Below are 23536 nucleotides of genomic sequence, written 5' to 3' on the forward strand. Positions count from 1 at the left end.
AAGCGCAGCCCAACAACCCTACGGGCAGGCCAAGGGACCAAAAAAAGCTTGGTCCGATCCTCCCTCGGCCAATTTCCACAACATTTTCCCAGCCCCACACCACCACCCGGCAGGTGGCATCCGGCAAGCACGGCATGATCGGCACAGGATTGACAGAGTACATGCATGTATGTAGGTCGTTGGATTAATTGAAAGAAAATGAATTTTAACATAGGGCCTAGACTCCTTGCGACTGATTGCCTTTTCTTTTTTAAAAAAAAAAAACTACCACCGTGTTTCCAGAGCACGGATGCGGGCGCAAGTGAAGACGAAACCGGAGCATTTTCCATGTAGATGCTTTGGCTCGCTATGCGCGGCCCGTGACTCACTAGCAGCAAGAAAATTAGGCTTCCTTTCTATCCACCTGGGTTCCAAGGTTGAGTCCATGTTTCTAGCGCTGATGCTATTACAACGCCCTACGCCTGTATACCTTCTCAATTGTTGCCAGCGCCCCCTCCCTTCGTTGGGCAGAACGGCATGGAGCTGGATCCTGCGTCCAAGCGAGCCCAGACCACGCTTCAACAACCGTTTCCTAACAGTACCTAGCGAAGAGACAGCCAACGTCGACGTGTACTTCGGTTACGCACATGACAGGGTACGGGTAAGAGCGTAACAGCATGGCTGTTGTTCATGCACGGCGCATCATGCCGAAAGCTCAAGGCTACGTATGTATGAGATCCTCGTTGATTGGTTCTCATGCCAGCTCCCCTTTCAACCCCCCTGCTCATGCGGGGTCCCCACGGAAAGCTGACGTTGACGCAAGAAATGTCTTAACAGAGCTTCAGCTATTGCCCTTCGTTGATTCTGGCTGGGCCACCAAACCCCTGTTTACGAGCCTGAGCATGCAGGGGAACTGCTGCTTCATCGCAACTGCTGCGTGCACGCCGAGCGTCGTAGTGAAAAGTATGCGGGAGGGGGTGATGTGCGCTGTCACGCGCCCCTAGCAAGGCTGCGACACACTTCTCAAACAAGCGCTGGCTCAAATCTGGGGCAACGCCGCTGAATATCAACAATGGTAGGCGGGCATACGAAAGAGCCGGGCAATGAAGGCAAATCAAGGCTGACTGACAAGCCTACTGTTTGATCAGCAAAATCCTACACCTTCGGTGACAAACCACACGCGATCAGCTCCTCTTCCCTTTACCGAAATTTCCCAAGTGGAGAGAAAAAAAAATCGAGGGACGAACAAGGCAGACATTGTAACTTGATGTTGTATTGAGATTAATCTACAATGAGTCTTTAGAAGTCACATCGCCTTTCATTTGCAAAGCTGAACTTGTAAGCTGCTTCACAATCCACCTTTAAAATACGTATGAAGAATTGATGTAGCGGGAAACAAAGGACGAAGAAACATCTTCTGATTGCAGGAGCCACCTGGAAGGAATGAAAAAGAGAGATAGAGACAGGGTTCGTCGATACAGTCTTCTGCGAGAATGTCGTCTCGTAGCTGTGCGAAAAAGGATATTCTCAAAGAGCACACGAAACGGGGTTACTCACTGCTCGACCGCATGGTCGAGCATCTTCTCCAAACTGTAGACATGCTTTTTCGATGCCGATGCCTCCTTTTCCCAGCTGCTGTCTAGTAGTGAGGCCTGAGCGTGCTCCTCGTGCTTTATAATCTGCTCATGAATATGGAATAGAGTTTCTGATATATGCGTGCGTGTTTCCAGGAGGCACTTTCTCTGTGCGTCATATTCTTTCCGATGTGACTCCTCCATCAGCTCAATCAGGTGCGTGCCGTCCGCTTCGTAGCCCAGTAGAATATCTTCAATGGCGGTCTCGGTGCTTACTAGATGCCGAACGAAATGCTGCGGACTTGTCAGGAATATCCGTTCTCGAAACAAAGATTGTAAAGTAATGGGCAGTGGTGGTTTTGGTACTGACCCTTGATATGCGAGCAAGAACGTCGAACATGTCCCTTTGGTGCGGCTTCAGGGAGTTCTCCCATCCCACCTTCTCACAATGCCCATCTCGCTCGTCATCCGTGACGGAGGCGACTGCCGTCGAGTTCTTGTCTTCGACCGAGTCAACTTCCAAAGCGTCTTCGACCATGTCTATCAGGGTTCGGTCGGGGTCTTCATCATCGGTGCATCCCCCTTCCGTGAGAATCTTGTCAGCTCCCTTGATCTGAGCAGCGCTTGCGTTCTTCTGCATCTGCTTTCGGAGATTTCGCATAAACCTAGTCTCATCCCCAGGCCGACCTGGGGTTGGGGTCTGCCCATTGAAAGGATCCATCAGAGGTTGAGCAGGCGTCTGCAACGACTTTGACGTTGTCAGCATCTGCTGCGAAACATGTGTTGTTATTGCCTTCGACTCTGTCTCGGGAGGTTCGGGCCCTTTTTTTTGGTTGCTGGACAGGACTTGCTTTGGTCGAGGCCGGGAGCGTGGGGAAACTCTTGGCACGTTTGGTGAGACCGAGTGTTCACCAAGGACGAGCATAGCATCAGCATGTTTGATGGGCTCTTCATGATGTCGTGCCGCATAATCCCCCGGCTGGTTTTGTCTCGATGATGAACCACCTTCAACTCGAGGTCGAGATAGAGTGTCGACGCTCGGTCCGATGTGCAAAGTGGAGTCTTCTATTGTTGCAACATTCTGCGGGGAAACAGCATCAGAAAGATAAGCATTACCGCGGCGGACAAGCGGAGATGAGTCTAGATCGAACTTTGAGGATCTCGCCTGGTCAACGAATGGTGACGAGGAAGATCCGACCGGCGCTCCAATGTTGACAAGCCCCTCCAGAGGGCTCCCCGAATTCAGCGAATCGACAGGTCTGATTCCTGCCAGACCTGCGTTATCACCGTGCTCCTTCACTAACGGCTCGAGTGTGTTGTGTTCCGTCTTATTTTCATCTTGCTCTGTGGATCTGCGCTTTGCACGCCCTTGGGAGGTGTCTGATCCTGCGGGTCGTTTGTCTGGTAGTACGGATGCCAGAGGCGGGGGTTTCTTAAGGAATTCCTCTTCTTCCTCGATCAGAGAGCTGAACTTGTCCCGCTCTCCCCTCTTTTTGGATTTACCCGAGCTGTAGGCTGAGAGTATTGATTTTGTGGGACCTGGAGTGTTATCTGCTGAGCGATACCCTCGACTACGTGGACCATGCGGATCGTAGACAGTCCGTTCATCAATCAGAATTTTCTTTCCGACTCTCGGATTGGCCATCAGACTCGTGGGCTCGCCGGCCGATCTCGTCTCATTCTCGAGCAATTCTCTGTCTTCTATCCTCAAACCCCTGTCTGGTTGGTTATGGTCTCTTCCGGCTTTCATGCTCTCGCCTTGTTCTGGAGAGCTAGTGTCAGAGTTGTCAGAGTTGACGACTACGGCATTTTCCTGAGATTGTCCTGCCTTCAACGAGCTCTTTTGAAATTGCTCCGTTTTCTCGTCTAGCGATTCTGATCGGCGTCGGATTTTGCTATCAGCAACTCTCTTTCCGACTCGCTTGGGAGCCGTCAGTTCTGTAGCTTGATTGTGAGGTCCCTTGGCGTGTAATCTATGGGCCTCCGATGCTCTTGTGACTCTGACTGATGTCGTGCGATCAACCTTCTGCTGCTTTCCCGGCTGAAACTCGTCGTCACTGTGACCACATTTGCCCTCTTCACCTTTCTTCCTCCGGCTTTGTTGGCGCTTTCTTCCTCGGGGGGCAGTCTCAATCGACTTAGGTTCTCGAAATTGAACAGTTCCGCCGTCACCTTTGCCCTTCCGTTTCCGAGAGTGTTCCGGTTCGAGTGCCGGCTCTGGACTCTCTCCTGGAAAAGAGTAGATGTCGAGCTCCTGTTCAGCGTGTATTTTAGCGTCTTTGGCCTCGAATGGATGGCTGAGTTTGTCAGAAAGACGCGTGGTGGGTTTATCAGCGCTTCTTTCTGGGTCATTTCTCGCCGCTTTCATATCTCCGATCGGTAAAGTGGGCGGCATCACGCCCATATCATCAGATTTTGGGGTGCCATCAAACACTAAAGCTGCGCTGGACGAACGATGTGAGCGTGAATGTCGGTGAGATGTTGCTTCTACGTTGCACCTTTGTTGGATCTCGGTCGTGACGTGCTTCGCGTCGGCGGCTACGGCGAGCTCCACCGAGATCGATTTTGTCTCGTACGACTTCGCGTTGACAACGTATGTCCAAGGGCCACTGGCGCTGACCAAGTCTAGACGTAGCTCGCACTCGGATGAGAGTGTCGCTTCACGGATATTTTCATAGGGAATATCCACGTAAAAGGTGTGGGGGGCGGCTGGAGGAGCAATGACGACAGTCAAGCGGTCTTCGATCAGCATCAGGAGCCGTCCATGCTGTTCGTCAAAATATAAATCCTGGCCGGCTTGAATCCCACGGGGGTAAAAGATACTTGCCTGCGAGCTGTACATGGTTAGCGTACATGCAAGGAAGGGATTGAAGTAGCGACCTACGCTTGAGATTCTGAGAAACCGTCAAGAACGCTCTGCAGACCAACCATCCACTCTTGGAGATCTTCTCGAACGAATCGAGTTCCCTCAACCTGGCTGGGCCAGAAGAGACGCTGGTCGACGTTGTTGGCAGCAAGCTCGCCCATAATCATGCAGCTGACCAGCATTACGTCTTCCCTATCATCTTGCAGCTGGACCATTCTGCCGAGACCATTCAGCTGCGAGGTTTTTTGGCTAGTGAGCAGGTTGACTGTGGACTGGGATCTGCGGCAGAGTTCGAAAAGAAGGAGACCAGACTAGAATTCTGTAAGCTCATTGCCTCGCTCGAGGTAAGAGATGAGACAACTTGCCCATCGGCGGAGGATTGGAGCATTGGCCGAGTTGAGCAAGAAACTGAGAAGTTGAATTCCCAGAGACTTTCCAAGTGCATCCTGAATGAGGGTCGCACCCTGCGCTGCTAGAAATTCCTGCACCGTGTGAGCCAGAGCTTCGGAGAGGTCCAGGATCACCTACGATGACTTCGCATAGCGGCCTGGCTGCAGTGAGGCTGCCATCTGAAGTAAGGGCAGCCGTTACGTTGGCGTGCAGATGCTCTGCCTGAGGGTCGCTGCGTGACATGGCATCAGGTGGGCGCAGTGAGCTGGTGGGGAGGAGCACGAGAAGTCGCGGCCGGGGATGGTGAAGATATTGGGCGAGACTGGAAGGAGGCTGGGCAGGGTCCACGCGCCTTCCCAACGCCGCGCCACGCGCCGCAGCTGTCTACATCCCACGGCCGCGGTGAAATGAGAGAAGATTGCGAACCCAGCATTCCTGGTTAGCCACGCGGCCGCCAGCGCCCTGAAATGCGGAGTTTTCTGCAAGGCTTTTGCTGCCGAGACAAAGAAAAGGAATTGCTGGGAATAGAAAACCACCTTCTGTCATTCTTTAGCTAATTGCAAGCCTCGCGCATGTCTACTTGATGCCCCGGTCCTCTGACGCGCTGTTCTTACCCGGAGGTGAGAATGTGTCCTGGTCCAGGCTGCAATGGATGCCGCAGGGAAGAATGAATTGCGTGTATAATTGGATCTCGTGTCTTTTTGTTTCGTCGACGGGAGTGAGCGTCCCCCTATGCTCCAGCTGACAAACACACACGTGTGTTGGTGCCTTAGGTACGTCGGCGTTCGGGAGACGCGTCCTCCGAGACGGCTTATCTTATCGCGGTCTTACCAATCAACCTCTCCGTCATAGACGACGAAGACTCGAGGGAGCTGTTATATATACAGCTGCTTGCGCCATTCCCGTGCCCGGTCACCTCATCCTGTCGACTTCCGTTTCCGTCAGCTTCGCCAGAGCTTGTTCAGCCCGCCGGCCATCTCATTCGCTCGTTCGGAAACTATGTCTGCCGCAACCCTTGACCATTCCGTCATGACGGACTCCAGCGTCCAGCCTGCATTTTTTTCCTTCTTCCCCAGGAAGCGCGGTCCGCAAAATGTACCAAGTCTACCCCCGCCGTCCGACGAGCGCATGAGACAGTCGCTTTGCGAGTCCCCCCTCGATCTTCAGGGTACGACGTTGTTGGACAAGGAGGAAACGGTACTGTACCTAGCGTACGGTTCCAATTTGTGCTATGAGACGTTCCAGGGCAGGCGAGGCATCAAGCCTCTTGCACAAATCAACGTTGTCGTGCCCTCGCTCCGCCTTACCTTTGACCTGCCCGGCATTCCCTACACCGAGCCCTGTTTCTCCAACTCGGGTCTGAGAAGCCCTCTGTCTGGAAGCGACAACGAAAAGACGCCATTGATCGCACCTGCGTCCGAGTACCACAAGGATTGTTGGAAGAAAGGTCTGGTTGGCGTGGTCTACGAAGTAACGCTCAAGGACTACGCACACATAATTGCGACCGAGGGGGGCGGCACTGGCTACAAGGACGTGCTCGTCGACTGCCATCCCTTGGACGACGAGGACGCCGTGCCTGAGCAGCCCGTGAGCCAGCCGTTCAAGGCGCACACCCTCTTTGCGCCAACCCAAAAAGACGGGCGGCTCAAGAGGCCGGATCCGTCCTACGCCCAGCCCTCGGCACGCTATCTCAAGCTCATCACCAACGGGGCAGAAGAACACGGGCTCCCCAGGGATTACAGAGACTACTTGTACGCGATCCGGCCGTACACCATCACAACCAAGCGGCAGCGGGTGGGGCAGATCGTCTTCAACGCCGTCTGGCTCCCGCTTTTCCTCGTGATGATATCAATGCAGGAAGCATTCCAAGACAAGAACGGAAACAGCCCGAAATGGCTGGCAGCTTTTGCCAACGCCCTTGTCAATGCCGCCTGGGCCTCGTATGATGGACTCTTCAAGAAACTCTTTGGCGACGGTGAACGCACGATGGATAAGGACGATGAGGAAATGCAGGTTCAAGCATGCTTACGCCGCAAGGTGTGCGGCGCCCAATCCGGCGCGAGGATAAAATAACCAGGTCGAGCAATTGCATGGTGCTCTCCGTAGATGAAATATCAAAGTTTGTTGGTCAGTGACAGCTCCGCGGAGTTGGCCAAAGCGCACTTCCGAACTTCCCCGCAGTCGTCATCCTTCCCCCTCGGCTGCCCCAAGTACTTATTATCCGTCTGCCCGCCCCGCCCTGTTCAGAATGGCCACAGAAGATCCGCCATGAGCATATCAGCGGCTTTCAGAGCCAGCTACCCGTGGATTCAGGCGCCGCTCATCGTGAGCGCGCCCATGCGCCTGATTGCATTCGCTCCGCTCGCCGTCGAGGTGTCGCGCGCCGGTGAGCTTTGCTGCTGCCTATCGAATTGTGCTGCCATGGTCGAAAATATTGACAGTCACGTCCAGGTGGCCTGGGCTTTATTGCTGCAGGAAGCGATACAAGCACCCTCGAGCCTAGTCTCCGTGAAGCCCATCGGCGGCTCACGACCGACCCCATCCCCCGCTCAAGCCCGCACACGGTCCTGCCTGTTGGCGTTGGGTTCATCAACTGGGGCGCGGATCTCGAGCAAGCAGCCGCCTTGCTAGCAAAGTACACGCCTGCCGCTGCTTGGTTCTTCGCTCCGCGCAAGACAGACGACCTCGGGCGCTGGGCAAGCACCATCCGCGAAGTCACCCAGCGGCGCACGAGCGTCTGGGTCCAGGTCGGCACCGTCGCCGAGGCATTGGCCGTGACGCAGGCCTGCAAGCCGGATGTTCTGGTCGTCCAGGGCACGGATGCGGGCGGCCATGGCCGCGAGCGCGGCGCGAGCATTGTCGCTCTCGTGCCCGAGGTCGCTGACGCCATCGCAGCCCTCAGTCTGCCGCCGGAGGAGACGCCGGCGCTGGTAGCTGCTGGCGGCATCGCCGACGGGCGCGGCGTCGCGGCGGCGCTGGTTTTGGGGGCCGAGGCCGTCGTCATGGGCACGCGTTTCCTCGCGTGCCCGGAGGCGGCCATTGCGGCGGGCTACAGGGCAGAGGTCGTCCGCGCGAGTGATGGTGGCGCCGCCACGGCAAGGACCAAGGTCTACGACCAGCTGCGCGGCACGACGGATTGGCCAGAGGGATACAACGGCCGCGGGGTGCTGAACCGCAGCTGGGAAGACGCGGCGAACGGGGTGCCGTTCGAGGAGAACAAGAGGCTCTACGAAGCGGCCATGGAGCTTGGCGACGCCGGCTGGGGGCCGCAGGGGAGGATGACAACGTACGCGGGCACGGCGGTGGGCTTGGTGAAGGGGGTGATGGCGGCAAGGGAGATTGTGGACGAAGTCAGAGAGGGTGCAAGGCAGGTGTTGGGGCGCGGGGGCGAGAAACTGTGAATGCAATGCAACGACTGACTCGACGATCTTGATATCGGTTGGCGGCGATAAAAAGGACTCCCTACGTCATTTCGGCTTGCTTCGTCCGCCGTTGGGGTCGGGCCGAGGGCGTGGCCCGAGGGGATGGGCTCTTTATATGCGGTTCGTATTCGGAGACGACGCAGCCAGCGTGCCGGCGCAGCGAAAATTTCGAGAACTCGGTGAGCACAGCTTCCACCAATTTGCGGGAGCAGGCGCCACATGCTGGGCCGGGCATGAGGACTCCAGCCTTGACACCATCCCTTTCTGCACGAGTCGCCCGCCAAGCAACCAGGCCGAAATACGCTCTCATGGACCTGGCCACAGATCCTCCGTTTGATCTCCATCCAATGGAATCCGAGTAGCTACTAATCATAAATAGTCACCCCCGGCGCAGGCTAGGCATGCGGGTTGGGCGCTGCCTTCGCTTTCCCTCCCCGCTTCTGAACAACGATGCCCACGGCCGGCTATGCGCCGTCCAGATCGACAGTGCCGATAGTATGGTTGCTCCTGATGCTTAACGCCATGATCACATCAGCCACCCGGCAATGTTATTACCCTAATGGCCTGGCCGCCGAAAACGCCACCCCATGCTATTCCGACCTCCACAGCCCATGCTGCGCGCAACCTAGCGCCTGCTCAGCAGGCGGGCTGTGTCTAAACCACCACGCCACCGATTCGCGCGCCGTCCTGTACCTTGGCGGGTGCACTCATCCTAGTGCCTGTCCGAGCTACTGTAACTCGGGTATGGTGACCCCGATCGTGCCCCCCTCTCTTGGTCCCGAGCTGATAGTCCCTCCTTGGCAGTTGATCTGGCCGCAGCGTCCGTCTACGCCGTCGTGCCCTGCTCAGATGGCACGTGGTGCTGCAGTGCCGCCGGCCCGGATGGCATTGGCGACGCCTCGTGCTGCAGCAATCCAGACCAAACATTCCGCCTGGACTGGGGAGCCCTCTTCCTGCCCAGTCGCGACGAGCACCCCAGCCAACCGCTGGCCCCCCGTGACACGACCACCTCGACTGCGGCCGCATCGTCCATTGCGACTAATGGCATTCTGCTCGCCTCTGAAGACGACGACGCGAACTCGAAGAAGTGCCCGCCGGACCGCAGCGCCGTCGTCGGCCTCTCGACGGGCGTGCCGCTGGGCGTGTGCCTGCTCGCCGCCCTGGTCGCCATCTTCGTGCTACTCGGCCGCGACCGCAAGGCCCGCGACCGCATCCGCGCCCTGAACGAGGCCGCCCGCGAAGAGCGCGAGCGCGTCGCCCGCGAGCACATGATCCCCCGCGTCTATGCCGCATCCTACCACGCGCCGCCCCCGCCAGGGGCAGCCAGCGTGACGCGGTTCAGTCCCACCCACAGCGGGAGCGTGATAGGCAGCAGCCCGATACTGGCCGCGCCGCCGCCGCACACCCCAGAGGGCCATCAGGGAGGGTTTGAGGGCTTTGATGGGTACGTGAACGAGGGAGGGTTGGTTCCTGGGGGAGAGGGGGGCCAGCAAGGCGGAGCGAGGCATGTCAGCTGGGCCACCAGTGCGGGTGGTGGCAGCAGAGCGGCTGGGACGCATGAGAGCTGGACCACTGGCGGAGAGAGCAGCTCATGGGCTTACGAGTACGACAACGAGCAGCACGGGTCGAGGAAGGAGAGATTTGAGATGACGCCTTAAGAATCAGAATGCGCATGTGGACGGGCAAGAAGAGAAAACAAAGGCGGGAAAAGGTTGGGAAGGCTCCGCAGGACGAGAAGAAGAGCATCGGTCGGCTTGAGTGGAATGGGCTGGATTTGGAGGAAAGTATGCGAAGAGGTGGAATTCGAGCGGCGCTGATACCCCCCCATGGAGCATCCCTACCATGCGTCTTAACAGTTTCTTCCTGTTATAAACTGCTGCTCACCATGCCAGGATTTTGGCCAACCGCCTCCCAACATACGAAATTTAAGTAATGTCTGTCGTCACATTGGCACCCTTTTCCGGATTAGCTCGGCGTTAAGCGCAACTTTCAGCACAATACCCTCTTACATTCGCATTGCAGCTTTACATGATTTGATTTATTCAGTTTGTTTTCTGCATCTACTGTGCACATCTCGCTCGTCAATCTTCCACCAACCCGTGTCTTCTCGGCCCACAACAAGGGTCCATCGTCAGAGTGGGAACACGTTAGTTTCATGTAAGACTACATCAAGCTGACTAACGTCCAATGCGGTCGACGTTCCGCGTCTTATCTCAGCTCGATTTCTCGCATGCGGGGCTCCGCAAACACCGCTTAAATCCGAGCGTGGGGCGTATATCTAATGTTTCCTGATGCTGTCGAGCACCAGCCTCACAGAATTCAATGAAATGCAAGTCACTCGCTCTCTAGATGCGCGCTGCCGCGAAAAGGGCTCCTTACTGACATTGTCCCGCAGAGGCTTCATTGCCATTCCCCAGCACACGGCCACGGCCACGGCTTTTTCGATAAACCGAACCACAACCCAAAGCTGAAGCCGCCATGTCGCCCGTTCCCCGGACCATGCGCGCAGCCGTTCTGCACACGCCTGGCGGCCCCTCGGCCCTGAAGCTCGAAATGCTTCCCATCCCCACCCCACGTGCGTCGGAGCTCCTCATCCGCGTCAAGGCTTTCGGCCTCAACCGTTCCGAGCTCTTCACCCGCCAGGGCCACTCGCCCGGCGTGCGGCTGCCGCGCGTGCTCGGCATCGAGGCGGTCGGGCTCGTTGCCGCCGTCGGGCCCAGCGCAGCCGCTGCTGGCTCCTTCTCGCCCGGCGCCGTCGTCGCGACGGCCATGGGCGGCATGGGACGCGCTTTCGACGGCGGCTACGCCGAGTATGCATGCGTGCCGGCGGCGCAGGTGCGGACCATCGCCGCCAGCGAGGCGGAGCTGGCCGATGCCATGGGCCCGCGATGTTGGGAGACGCTGGGCGCGCTGCCCGAGATGCTGCAGACGGCTTGGGGAGCGCTGGCCAAGAGCCTGCGGCTGCGCGAGGGCGAGAGCCTGCTCATCAGGGGTGGCACGACGAGCGTCGGGCTCGCCGCGGCAGCGCTGGCGAAAGGTCAGATGGGCGCGGGGCGCGTCGTGGCGACGAGTCGGAGCGAGGAGAAGGCGGGGCTGATGCGCGAATTCGGCGCCGACGAGACGGTCGTGGATGACGGCGCGCTGGCGGCCAGGTTCAAAGAGGACGGACAGAAGTTCGACAAGGTTCTCGAACTGGTGGGCACCGTAACATTGAAGGATTCGCTGGCGTGCGCGAAGGAGGGTGGCATCGTCAGCATGACGGGAATTGTGGGCAACGAGTGGACGCTCAAGGAGGTCAACCCGATGGAGTTGATCCCCTCGAAGGTGTGTTTAACGTCGTATTCGGGGAGCGAGAAGGATTTCATGGACACTCCTCTGAAAGAGTTGGCAGAGAAGGTTGGGAGCGGGCAACTGAAGGTGAAGATCGGGAGGGTCTTCAAGCTCGATGAGATTTCTGAAGCGCACCAATTAATGGAGGACAACAAAGCTAATGGGAAGCTCGTGGTCCTAACCTAGCAAAAAGCTAATCAATCTCAGCACTTAGCGCATGATCAAGCTTAGCGAAGGATTTACAAGTAAACAAGTATTGAATATTCAGGTGAAGCAACCGGCCAAAGCAACGCCTCAGGGGTCTTTTACCGTCGAAAACTCAGGTCTATCCACGGAGCTTTTGCGGAAACAAGTGCCAGTTTTGGAAACTTCAAAGACTAAAATATCGCCTGCAAAATAGTTACCGATTCTACAGATACGCCGATCTTCTTCCAAACAGGAAAACTAGTTGTAGATACCAGCAGGAGATTGAACAAATACAACAGTTCGTCAGGGTTTACATCATTCATAAGGAATCTATAGTCTTCGACGGATGGACTCTTCGTTGCAAATCATCACAGATTAGTCGTCACGGTCATGCTATTGCTGTGCACCAGCATGACTGGAGGCAGCCCCTGACAGAGCACCTCCAGGTCGGCGAGGTACCTCACGCTCGTATGCTCGTCCTCGCAGGTGCCCTCAACGGGGCTGGGAAGGGTTGTGAAGATCACGGCAGTGCGTTGGTCCCCACCGCTCTTGCGTCTGATCAGCTCGTTCAGGATCAGGTGCTGCGCGCGGCACGGCAGGTCGTTGAAGCTTAGCGGCACCGACTGCTGTAGCGGGAACCCGGAGGCCTGCGACATTGAGGACGTAGCGCCGGGACTGTCTGGCATGGCGGTCGAGGCGGAGACGCTTTCGTCGGCTCTCACCAGGTTGGGTAGAAGGGGCGCGCCAACCTGCGGCGAGCTGCTGCGCGTGTAAATGGACGTGCCGAGGCGGCGCTCGCGCTGCTCCTCGGGCAAGAGCGGCTCCGCGAACATGATCGAGGGCCCCGGCCCGTCGTCGATGGCCACTTGGGTGCGGGGGACTGGCTTCGATGTAAACTTGGGTAAGGATTGGCGGGAGTTGGAGGGGCCAGCCTCGTTGCCGTCTGGCTGCGGGGTGGGGGCGGCGTTCGTCGGAGGCTGCGAGGTGATGAGGGTGCTGTCAGAGTTCGCGACAGCGGTTCGGACAGGAGGAAGGAGGGTCCCTCGAGGCGGTTGCGATGGGGTGGTGCTGGAGTCCCCGTGTCGACTCTTGTCGACCCAGCTGATGCTCTCTCCCTCGCTACGTGTTCGCCGGATCGGGCTGAGCGATCTTTCATTTTTGAATTCGTCAATGTCGTTTTCCGAAGCAGCGGACAGATCGCTACCGCTGTCACTGACCTCGAATCCGCCATCGGAAGACGAGCTGTCTTGTCCATCGAGTTCGGGTGGAAGCCGGTGAGTCCGCATCCCCATACTAACGCCCATTTTCTTGAGGCTGCTAACAGAGGCCCGGCGGCGCCGGAAGAGCATGTCTCTGATATCTGCGAACCTCCTTGGCTTGGCGTCCCGGTCACCTTGCCGGAAAGCCGTGCTCGGCCAATTCGAGGCATTCTCCAGAAAGCCCTCAATCTGCGCGAGTTCTTCCATGGGCGTCATGGCTCCGCTCTGCCTCTGCCGAAGCTTCTGGATATCTTGCCACCAAGCTTCCTCTTTCAATGCCTCCTCGATTTCATGTCTCGTCTCACGGCACGACTCGTTCGACTGACCATTGACAATGATCTCGTACGATTCCAAGCCGCCAGACGCAAGCCAGAAGACCAGAACTTCGGCTTCAATCCTGAGGTTGTACAGCAGGGCCTTGACTCTTCCGCGCTCCTCCTCAACGTCGGATTCGTACTCTACAAAGACTGCGACTCGAAGACGGTAGGCCCGCTTCCAGGACGGAACGGTGTTGAGGATACACCCGAGCTGCAGAATCAATGTGTACGTGTCAAAATTCGTCGTGAGAACGCCTTGCGTGCCATCGTTGGGCGCGGCAATCTCTGCTGACATTTGAATGGGCCAGAGGTCAATGTACTTCTTGGCCCCCTCTCCTTTGTTCGTGTTGTTGATATTTAGGGCATGGAGCACTCTTTCGAGCCTTGATGGCCTGGGCGCCGGAAGTTCGAGGTCTTGGAAGCCCTTGGCAATTGCAACATTCACCTGAAGCCGGAGTAGCAAGTCCTCGAGAATTGTAACGTAGCTTTGCGGCGTCACGGCACTCTCCTTCCGGATGGCGTCGGTGGGTAGCTGGCCTTTCAGCTTATCCTCCTCGGTCCTCCACTTGCCCTTCGGTCTCCCCGTGCACGGCGGTGAGCCGTTGGTTGTGCTTTGCTGATGTTCCGGTCCCGGAGGTGGCACATCAACCAGTGGGTTTGTGCGCAGATCGTTGAGGTTGTAGAAGCCCATAACGACAATGTTTGGTTTCATCCCACCAAGTCCGGCGCTTAGTACGACGTTCCTCGTGCCCCATTCAATATTTGGAGAGACGACGACGCTGATGAAGGCCTTGATGCGGGAGAAGTCGATATATTTAGTCCATGCAGACTGTTGCCTTTTGACCTCTGGAACAGCACCGGCGAAATCGTTCGTGACGATAACGTGGCCGAGAATAAACAGCGCACCCTTCTTGAGGGAATTGCAGAACTGGATCAGCTTGTACTGCCTTCGGGGATCGTTGATGAACAGTAGAATCTGAGGTCTCCAAAACTTGACGTGTTCTTGTCGCAAACGGAGAAGGTACTTTCGGACCTGATGGTAGATTAAGCTTTGGCTGACATCTCCCCAGGCCTTCGGGGGCGTGGTATAGTGGATAATCAGAAATATCAAGACGAGGGTAGCGAAGCAGCCAGTGGCGGACAGGCCGTCTACGAAGAACATGGAGACGGCACTTGCTATAGCTCCGATGGCAGCAGTCCACCAGTTGAAAAAGTGAAAAGAGGGCCGAAAATTGGGTGCCGAGGCGACCTTCAACAGAAAACAGGCTAGGTTGGTGACCAGAAACGTCATGAGGTAGGCCATGGTCACTAGGGAGGCAATCTGGTTGATGTCGGCGAGCATGGTCAATTGGGACAGGACGTATGTCAGACCGATCGCTAGGATCGGCTCATGGGCGCCTTTGGTTCCTTGAGCAAAGGTTGACAGACCCGGAATGAGCTTGTCCCGAGCCAGGGCCTGGAGGAGTTTGGCAGACCCGATGACGCCCATCAAAGTGGAAAAGAAGGTGGAGGCGAACTCCCCCAAAAGAACGAGAGTGCCGGAGATATTCACCTTGACACTGGTGAGCATGCGCCTGAAGAGAGATCAAACAGGCTTGCTTACAGCTTGAATCACATTTTCATTGTTGTACAAAGATACTCGTGTGATGCTGGCGGCCATCGAGATGATCACTACGGTGTAGGCTGCGAATGTCAAGGCCAGCCCGTACAGAGTACCGCTTGGGATCGACTTGCTTGGGGCTTTCAAGTCTCCTGACATCGAAGCGCCACTAAAGTCCTCCAAGTCAGCGAAGGCTGCCTCGAACAACACCGCGGGCAAACTGACGCAAATATGCCTCCCGTCGCGGGGAACAGAATGCCAAACAAATCCTGCCACGTCTCTCTGCCCTTCAACTCGCTACCAGCCGCGCCTTTGGTCAGCTTTGGCAGTAAATTCCCCCTCAGCGTCTCGAGACTGAGTCCAGTGTACTCGATACCTAATTTCGGATTTGAGAAAGGGGGCAGAAAAAGAGTGGAAACCGGGATACTGAACGTGGCCACAAGCAAGATGACCAGGAGTGCATTGCTGCAACGGGCAAAAAGACTACTGCCAGCCAAGCAGATGACGGTGCAGACGGCGAGAACGACGGTGGCCCAAAGATACTGCGACCAGAAGTCATCAGGCAGCCAATTGCCCCAACTTCCGCGACTGGAGCCGAAGTTTTGGACGAAGCAAGTGACCAAGCCAACGGCATTCATGCCTGTATTCAGAACGCATCCGAGATAGAAAACTATTCCGATAGAGCCGCCAAACTCAGGCCCGAGGCTACGTGAAATGAGGTAATAGGCACCTCCGCCTCTTACTGTCCCGTTGGTCGCAATGGCAGAGATTGATAGCGTGGTCAGAAAATTGATGGCATAGCACGCGAGGAGCATTCCTGCGAATAGAAAGTCAGCGGATTTTGCCAAGGTGCAGAGTTTTGTAGCCACGCGGGGAGTACGCCGTAAGAGTCGGGGGCGGTCAAGGGGAGGGTGATTGTCGACGTCCCGTCGGGCCGGGCCAAAGCTACTGTACGAATGGGCGATGGGCAGGATGCAGCCTTGACATCCAATCGTCGTGGTGTGCTACACAGGAAAAAAGAAAACCCCCCCGTGCAGCTGCACGTCCGTCGTCGGGCGCGGGAGGATGACGACGAGGTGCCAAGGGAGGGCAACTCACCCATCATCCCAAGCACTCCGCTCTGGCCAAGGATGAAGCCGAAGCGGAGGAACATCAAAATACTTAGGACGTTGAGGGTCGTTGGCACAAAAACGCCCGCGAAAGTGCCGAGCTTGGCAGGCGCATCGATCCCAGAGGAGCGTCGTCTGCGCCTCCGCTGCCCGCTCGGCGGAGCCACAGAGGCTGCGCGCGACGCAGGCGCGCTGGTCACAAAGGCCCTGCCGCGGGCGAACAAGGCGGAAACGGAGCCAAAGGGACTGTTTTCACGTGAAGCGCTGACCGGCCGGCCACGGCGTGCTCCGGCGGCCAGCAGTGGCTCGCTCTCATCCTGGGCGGACAGTTGCGAGAGAGACCACCGGCGTTGGAGCTGGTGCGAGTCGTCCTGGGCGGCCCGAGTGGTGAAATTCGAGCGCGAGTGGAGCCGTGGTGGCATTCGGGACGATCCCCCGCCCGAAGTCATAGCGTCGCTGGTGGTGGTCATTGTGGGCGAGGCGGCGAGCAGGGCAGCGCGCTGGTTATAGAGGCGGCCATGGCTCTCGAGGCGCAGCCATGTCGGAGCATGTCCATGTCTTGGACGGGCGGGCCCTTGACGTTTGAGGCGAGCTTGCGCGTGGGGCGAGCCAATGGCAGGGCGTGCAGATTGCATCGGCGTTTCAGCGGCGAGGCTGGCAACCAGCTGCGGATGACCTGCTCCCAGCCGGCCATCTGCGCGCTCTCCACCGGCAGCGTGACCAGCCCTGTTGTCGCCTATCTCGCTTCACGCTGATCTCGCGCCGTTTCGCTGTCTTCGCGTTGCTTCGACTTGGCCCACGCGCCCGCCCCTGCCCGCCTTTGACGTAGAGCTCCCGGCATAGCTCCCACTCTCCCTCCCACAAATCCCGCATACAAGAGCTTCTTCTCCGCCCACTCCCTCTCATAATCGCTCACCCCCCATCCTGAGAAATACCGCACGCCATGCCCGACCAGGACTCGCAGCCCAGGCCGGTGCCAGTTGGGCGAAGCTCGCCCAGCGACCGAGGCCGATCGCCAGCAGAGGGCTCTTTCTCGCGAGCCACCTCCACCAGACGCCTTGGGTCGCCTGTGCCCACGCCCGGCCTCGCCGCTTCGCCCAGGGTTCCTCAGGTCCCGACTCCCCAGCAGCTTCAGACCGGCGACGTCCCCGAGTCGCGCACCCCGCTCGCCGGCCTCGAGCCCGGCAAGTCATCCCTTCCAGGCCCCGGCGAGTCGGCCCTCGCAAACGCTCTGAAGGGCTCATTTGGCGGGAGCCCTCCACGCTTCGGCACCCCTCCCGTGCGCGCCGCCTCCCCGGCTCCCGAAGGCCTCAATCTCCCCAGAACCAACTACGGCTCTTTCAACTCGCAGCAAGTCGGAAGCCCGTCGGGGCGCCTGGAGGACCACGAGATTGTGAGAAGACATCTGGTCGGCGGCGGCAACGGCTCGTCTTCGAACCTCGCCGGCGGTGTCTACGGCTCGCCCAAGCGTGCCCCCGACTACGACCGCACTGCCGACGACGAAGAGAATGGCAATTTCGACAGCCTGCAGCTGCAGGGTGGAGATATCACGCGCCAGATCTACCGCTGGACCGAGCAGCAGGAAGCGGAGGCTCAGGGAAAGACGCGGAGGAGCCGCAGTTTTCACGCTGCCCGCCCTCGGCCGGAAGACAACTCGGTGTTGAACATCAACAGCATCAAGCAGCCCGGAGGCTTCCGCAGGAACTACATCAGAAGGGCCGCTGGTAGCCCGTCTCCGGGCCCTTCAGATGCCCCGAATGGCGGTGCCGCCAAGCGTCCCAATCCTCACGTTTTCACGAGCAACTTCCTCGAGTTCTTGAGCTTGTATGGACACTTCGCCGGTGAGGAGCTCGAAGAGGATGACGAGGCTCTCGGCCCGGACGAGTACTTTTCGTCGGATGCCTACGACGAGGGCACAGGCGGCGAAGAAGATGAGTCGGAAGGGGAGCCTGGCGAGCATAGCGCCTTGCTTACTCCGGGGAAGAGGCGCAAGAGAAGAAAGCAGAGAGAGTCGGGCAAGGGGACCCCTTCGGGCGCAGCCATGCTGCTGCTCAAATCTTTCGTCGGTACTGGTGTTCTTTTCCTTCCCAGGGCTTTCTTGAACGGAGGAATGCTCTTTAGCAACCTCGTCCTGCTGCTCGTCTCCGGTCTCAGCTACTACTGCTTCGTTCTTCTCACGACGACTCGCCTCTACGTCCACGCATCATTCGGAGACATGGGTTACCACCTCTACGGAAAATGGATGCGCAACCTGATCAACATCTCCCTCGTCGTCAGCCAGATCGGCTTCTCATCCGCCTACATCGTTTTCGTTTCGGAGAACCTGCAAGCCTTCGTTGAAGCAGTCTCCAAGTGCCGTACTTTCATCGACATCAAATACATGATCTTGATGCAGATGATTATTTTCCTCCCGCTTTCGCTTTATCGGAACATCAACCACATCCAAAAGCTTGCCCTGGTCGCGGACGCCTTCATCATTCTTGGGCTCGTCTACCTGTACTACTACGACATCCTCACTCTTGCTTCGCAACATGGAATCAGCGACATCAAGAACTTTAACCCCAAGGACTGGACGCTTTTCATCGGAACGGCCATCTTCACCTTTGAGGGCATTGGCCTGATCATCCCGATCCAGAGCAGCATGAAGGACCCCGCCAAGTTCCCTCGAGTCCTCGCTCTGGTGATGATCGTCATTACCGTTATTTTTGTCAGCATGGGAGCGCTTTCCTACGCTGCATTCGGATCCAAGACCAAGACCGTCATCATCCTCAACATGCCGCAGGACAACAAATTTGTCAACGGCGTGCAGTTCATCTATTCGCTTGCCATCTTGCTTTCCACCCCACTGCAGATTTTCCCGGCCATTGAAATCAGCTCGCAGCAGCTGTTCAGTAAGACGGGCAAGTTCAACCCCTGGGTTAAGTGGAAGAAGAACTTCTTCCGTTTCTTCATGGTCATGTGCTGCGCTCTGATCGCCTGGGTCGGCGCGGGTGATCTGGACAAGTTTGTGTCCCTCGTGGGCAGCTTTGCCTGCATCCCACTTGTTTATATCTACCCGGTGAGTGATACCGACTCGCTTGAGAAGGAGCTCGTGCGTTTGCTAACCCAACTTCCCAGCCCATGCTGCACTACAGAGCTGTCTCGCGTACGTTCTGGCAACGCTTTGCTGACGTTGCCCTTATTGTCGTCGGCTTGGTCATGATGCTGTACACGACGGCACTTACGATTGATAGCTGGGTCGGTGGCGACAATTCGAAACCCCCTGGCTATTGCGACGACAAATAAATATTTGCCCCGCATACACTCGTTACGAAATTCTCCTACGCCATACTCTGATGTCAACGTCTTTCGCAGCTCCACTTCACTTTCGGATAGAAAGAGCTCAATTTGCCTGTACAAGAGTTGTTGGAATCTTGTAAATTGGGACCATTGGAACCGCAGGATCGCCTTTTGTGTATTGTTACTTTTGCGCGCGTGTTGGTTGTGTATATGCATCATAGAGGCGTTTGAAGAGGCATATACTGTCAAATTTAGCTGTAGCGGTGTAGGACCGAATGAATCATTACAGTGTAACACGCTTGGCCGGGGCTTTCGTATCTCAAGAGGACGAGCCGACGCGCCGGCGGCCACGCCGCGATCCGATGACGCATCGCCCCAAACAACCCCGCCGTCCTCGCGTCGTCCGCTATCTCCGACACCTCGACGACGGAGAGTCATATGGGCACGATGACTGGACGAGCATCCTGGAATTTATTTGAACCTCAGATTCTTTTTTCGAATCCAACTCGACAGGCTTTCCATTGTCCGCCATTTCCCCCCAGACCTCTCTCTCCGATAGCCCACGCCTGACCACCCCACCTTTTGAACAGCTCGCTGTGCGACGAAAGACTCCTCCATCACCCACCCGAGCACATATAAAAAAGGGCAAGGAGAAAGGCCAGAGAGGGGGAAAAGAGCATTAGCAAACTGGTTCCTCTTCGTGCTCAGCACGCTGCTCCCAATTCATCATCAATCGTCCCCATCGTCACCATGGCCATTGCAACAACTCTCCTCTCTTCCCTCCCCGCCCCGCCTCTCATGACCGCCGCCCTTCTCCTGCCGGCCATTGCCTTGCTCACCCTTTCCCTCTACCGGCTCCACCTGCATCCGCTCTCACACATCCCGGGCCCGCCGCTCGCGGCGCTGACGTCGCTCTGGCTGTACTGGCACTCGTACCGGGGCACCGAGGCACGCGTCATCGACGCGCTGCACAGACGCTACGGCCCGCTCGTGCGGATCGCGCCGAACGAGCTCGATATCTCGCGCGGCGAGGCGCTGGCGCCAGTCTACGTCAGCAAAGGCGGATTTCTCAAGGCAGCCTGTTACAGGAACTTTGATATCGAGGGCCATCAAAGCATCTTCTCGGCAGTCGATCCGGCGCACAGAGCGCCAAGGGCCAAGGCGGTGGTGGGCTTGTTCAGCACGCAGGCCATCAGGAGGGAGGGTCGCGGCGAAGAGGTCATCAGAGGCGTGGCGCAGAGAATGTGCAGGCGGTGGGAGGGGGAAAAGAGGACGGCGGCACAGCGTGGCAAGAGACCGAGAGTGGATGTGCTGAACTTGTCGAGGAGCTTGGCGTTGGATGCGGTGAGCGAGTACCTGTTCGGGCGATCATATGGGGGTGTTGAGGAGGGGACAGGACGAGACGCCATTGGTGAGGAGCAGCCGCAGCTCAGTGCAAGCCAATTCGTCAACACCTTCGTTGCAGTGGGCAGGTTCTTCTACCTACCGAACTGGATCTTTGTCGCAGTCGAAGCGCTGGCCATGCGGTTCAATGTTGAGAAGCACGATGTCGAAAACAGTATGGGGACAGTGGCATCATTCGTCAAGGACATTGTCGAAGAGGCGGAGAAGGGTCAGCGCAAGGAGACCTATCACGGTCGGTTGTTGGAGGCTGGCTTTACAAAGGACGAAACTGTGGCACAGTGTATGGATTTGATGTTCGCAGGTACCGATTCGACGGGCATGAATTTGGCGACTGCGTGTTGGTGGTTGGCTAAGAAACCCGAAGTGTGAGTACACACTCGGCCGTCTTTCGTGTATTATGACTGACAGGTACATTTTCACAGCTACAATGCCCTCCGCGAAGAGGTTCTCGCCGATCCAGAGGCCGATCCGCAAACCATGCCCTACCTTTCTGCCGTCATCAAAGAGACGCTACGTATAAGCATGGCCAATCCCACCCGCCTTCCGCGTGTTGTGCCGCCGCAGGGCTGGAACTTTGACTCTACATTCATCCCGCCAGGTACCATCGTTGGTCTGTCGCCCTTCACGCTTCATTTCAATCCCCAAGTGTTCACCTCTCCGTACGAGTTCCTGCCTGAACGCTGGAGAAACCCGACGCCCGAGATGATACGCGATCACATCCCATTCGGGCTGGGTAGCAGAGCCTGCATAGCCAGAAATTTGGCCACCGTGGAACTGTACTTGGCCCTGAGAGAGGTTGTGCGAACAGGAGTCCTCGATGGTGCAAATTGTGTGCAGGACAAGATCGAGATTTTGGACTGGTTCAATTCGAGGGTTGTCGGCGAAAAGATTGAGTTAGAATGGTCATGACTTGAGAACCGAATGGGATAGCACAGGCGACTGTTGGAGAGGAGTATCGGAGGAGTGGGAGTGGCAGGAGAAATGAGGGAATCTGTCGGCTATATTCACAGGCAAGAATTGTTTCGACGCGAACTTAGGTGGTTGATGTACAACCGGGATATTCAGCCTGTTACTCGCTGTCGCTGTCGTCGCTGCTAGGTGCTCCGTCTTCCTCCATGGGCACTTCGTCATCCTCTTCAGGCGTGCCGTTCATAATGAACGCCTTCAAGCACGTTATACGATTCCCCGTCTCATGCGTCCCGATCAGTTCCCCAACTTGCTTGGCTGAGAGCGTGTTGCTAACGTTGGCGGCCCTTTCGCTGTCCTTTTCCGGTTGCGTTGTGGAATCGCCATTGGCTGTGTCATCCGCAGGCAGGCTCAGCTCACCTTGGCTCAAGCGCCAGATCCTCACGGCACCGTCGCTGCTGCCCGTGATGATGAAGAACTGGTCTGCCGCTCCAGGAACCGGCAGTAACTCAAAGTCCTTTATACGTCCAGTCAGGCCCGCTGCTCTACCGCCAAGCTGAGCAATAAGCTTGCAGTTGGGTACGGCGACTTCCTTGCCACTCTTGACCGCTTCCGAGGTTGCTGCCGGAGTGACGGTCTCCTTGGTCGAGTAAAACAAGATGCGGCCATCCTCTGTGGAAATGGAGATGATGTCGCCAAGCTCCTCACCAAGGCCAGGAAGGTAGTGAATCTGGTGGATCTTCGTCATCGGTCTGGGCAATGTCTGAGACTTTGGCCGCGAGTCCAGACCATACACCACAAAGCCTCGTTCGAAAGCCACCACCCATTCCTCGCCATCCGGGCTCCATTTCACCTTGCGGCCCTCGCCAGAAGACCACTTGCCCTCGCCGACGTTTTGCAGCATCTCGCGGTCGAAGTTCAGGACGCTGGCCTTCTTACCGGTCATGACGTTCCATAGCCGCATGCATTTCTCTCCTTTGCTGACACTGATCATGAGCTTCTGGCTGGGGTGCACGGCAAAATCGTTGATCCCTGAGGGGATCTCGCCGGGACCGGCGGTGTCGCCGCTCGGTCTTCCTTGCGCCTTTGGTATCGGCGCCTTGATGGCCGAAAGCACCGTCCAGTCGCGAGTGCGCGTGATGGCTATGGTGTTGTCGTCGGCACCAGAGAAAAGCTTGGACCGGCTGGGAAAGTGCAACGCGCTGATATTCGACGAGTGGTGCACCAGTGAGCCCATCTCGCGGTTCTTGGGATTGTGCATACTCGGGGTTCCGGTGAGAGTGGGTATCGAGGGCTGCGAATGGGCAGGCGGGGGTGCGGTCGAGAGCTGGTAAAGGTTGATGCGTTCATCGGTGCTGCCGCTCGCGAGAATGACCTTCTGCGACTTGGGGTCGGATGAGTCGGAGGGCGGCGAGACCGCGAGGCAGCGGATGGCGGAAGCGTGCGCGTTGAACAAAAAGGTATCGGCGAACTTGACGGCATTGCTGTCTTGAGAGCGCACTTTCGTGTTGGCCTGGGGGTCTACGGTGGCGGTGAGGCCATGTAGGACTCGCTCGTAGGAACCGGTGATAATTTGCAGCGATGTGGGTGTCGCGGAGTCCTGCGGGGACGAGGTGCCGCTGCTGGAGAGCTGCACAGCGAAGGACTTCTGAGGCTTGGAGGCCTCGTCGTCGGGCTGGGCGTCGCGCTTCCTCTTCGCCATCGTTGGTACCTTGTAGGTGCGTGGTGGTGTGCGGGCGCGTCACTTCGGCAGCGTCGCATGGAACTTTTTCTGCCGGGCGCAAAGGCGGTGAGGCGCGGCCGATTGGACAACAGCCCGCAGTCCAGGGAGACCGGGCGCGCGACAACCACCCAGGCTCGTACTCATAACGCCCCGGCAGGCCGCACGCTCACAACCCATCAACTCCCCACACCC

At 57.4% G+C, this 23536-nt stretch overlaps 9 protein-coding genes across 9 annotated transcripts; 5 read left to right on the forward strand and 4 right to left on the reverse strand.

Annotated features, from left to right (window-relative positions):
- Nucleotides 1-1532: 1532 nt before the first annotated feature.
- LTHEOB_10637 (Regulator of microtubule dynamics protein 2) lies at nucleotides 1533-2319 on the reverse strand (the record flags this gene model as incomplete). The annotated part of the gene is made up of 2 exons (XM_035507304.1): nucleotides 1533-1847; nucleotides 1924-2319. 2 exons carry the CDS (start codon nucleotides 2317-2319, stop codon nucleotides 1533-1535), a joined length of 711 nt encoding a protein of 236 aa, XP_035367247.1.
- A 1166-nt stretch (nucleotides 2320-3485) lies between these two features.
- LTHEOB_10638 (Regulator of microtubule dynamics protein 2) lies at nucleotides 3486-4634 on the reverse strand (the record flags this gene model as incomplete). Its single annotated transcript, XM_035507305.1, has 3 exons — nucleotides 3486-3807; nucleotides 4052-4387; nucleotides 4438-4634. The coding sequence occupies 3 exons, from the start codon at nucleotides 4632-4634 to the stop codon at nucleotides 3486-3488; spliced, it is 855 nt and encodes a 284-aa protein (XP_035367248.1).
- Nucleotides 4635-5838: 1204 nt separating this feature from the next.
- Nucleotides 5839-6882, forward strand: LTHEOB_10639 (Gliotoxin biosynthesis protein; the record flags this gene model as incomplete). Its single annotated transcript, XM_035507306.1, has 1 exon — nucleotides 5839-6882. The coding sequence occupies one exon, from the start codon at nucleotides 5839-5841 to the stop codon at nucleotides 6880-6882; it is 1044 nt and encodes a 347-aa protein (XP_035367249.1).
- A 195-nt stretch (nucleotides 6883-7077) lies between these two features.
- Nucleotides 7078-9889, forward strand: LTHEOB_10640 (2-nitropropane dioxygenase; the record flags this gene model as incomplete). Its single annotated transcript, XM_035507308.1, has 4 exons — nucleotides 7078-7195; nucleotides 7261-8095; nucleotides 9100-9675; nucleotides 9820-9889. The coding sequence occupies 4 exons, from the start codon at nucleotides 7078-7080 to the stop codon at nucleotides 9887-9889; spliced, it is 1599 nt and encodes a 532-aa protein (XP_035367250.1).
- An 820-nt stretch (nucleotides 9890-10709) lies between these two features.
- Nucleotides 10710-11747, forward strand: LTHEOB_10641 (NAD-dependent alcohol dehydrogenase; the record flags this gene model as incomplete). The annotated part of the gene is made up of 1 exon (XM_035507309.1): nucleotides 10710-11747. One exon carries the CDS (start codon nucleotides 10710-10712, stop codon nucleotides 11745-11747), a length of 1038 nt encoding a protein of 345 aa, XP_035367251.1.
- A 368-nt stretch (nucleotides 11748-12115) lies between these two features.
- LTHEOB_10642 (Cation chloride cotransporter) lies at nucleotides 12116-16502 on the reverse strand (the record flags this gene model as incomplete). Its single annotated transcript, XM_035507310.1, has 4 exons — nucleotides 12116-14875; nucleotides 14927-15092; nucleotides 15149-15740; nucleotides 16022-16502. 4 exons carry the CDS (start codon nucleotides 16500-16502, stop codon nucleotides 12116-12118), a joined length of 3999 nt encoding a protein of 1332 aa, XP_035367252.1.
- A 473-nt stretch (nucleotides 16503-16975) lies between these two features.
- LTHEOB_10643 (Vacuolar amino acid transporter 3 protein) lies at nucleotides 16976-19317 on the forward strand (the record flags this gene model as incomplete). The annotated part of the gene is made up of 2 exons (XM_035507311.1): nucleotides 16976-19090; nucleotides 19150-19317. The coding sequence occupies 2 exons, from the start codon at nucleotides 16976-16978 to the stop codon at nucleotides 19315-19317; spliced, it is 2283 nt and encodes a 760-aa protein (XP_035367253.1).
- A 744-nt stretch (nucleotides 19318-20061) lies between these two features.
- On the forward strand, nucleotides 20062-21624 carry LTHEOB_10644 (Cytochrome p450; the record flags this gene model as incomplete). The annotated part of the gene is made up of 3 exons (XM_035507312.1): nucleotides 20062-20947; nucleotides 21017-21080; nucleotides 21138-21624. 3 exons carry the CDS (start codon nucleotides 20062-20064, stop codon nucleotides 21622-21624), a joined length of 1437 nt encoding a protein of 478 aa, XP_035367254.1.
- A 160-nt stretch (nucleotides 21625-21784) lies between these two features.
- Nucleotides 21785-23323, reverse strand: LTHEOB_10645 (60s ribosome biogenesis protein; the record flags this gene model as incomplete). The annotated part of the gene is made up of 1 exon (XM_035507313.1): nucleotides 21785-23323. One exon carries the CDS (start codon nucleotides 23321-23323, stop codon nucleotides 21785-21787), a length of 1539 nt encoding a protein of 512 aa, XP_035367255.1.
- Between the last annotated feature and the right edge of the window lie 213 nt (nucleotides 23324-23536).

This window comes from Lasiodiplodia theobromae, assembly GCF_012971845.1.
Source record: "Lasiodiplodia theobromae strain AM2As chromosome Unknown scaffold_40, whole genome shotgun sequence".
NCBI lineage: Eukaryota > Fungi > Ascomycota > Dothideomycetes > Botryosphaeriales > Botryosphaeriaceae > Lasiodiplodia > Lasiodiplodia theobromae.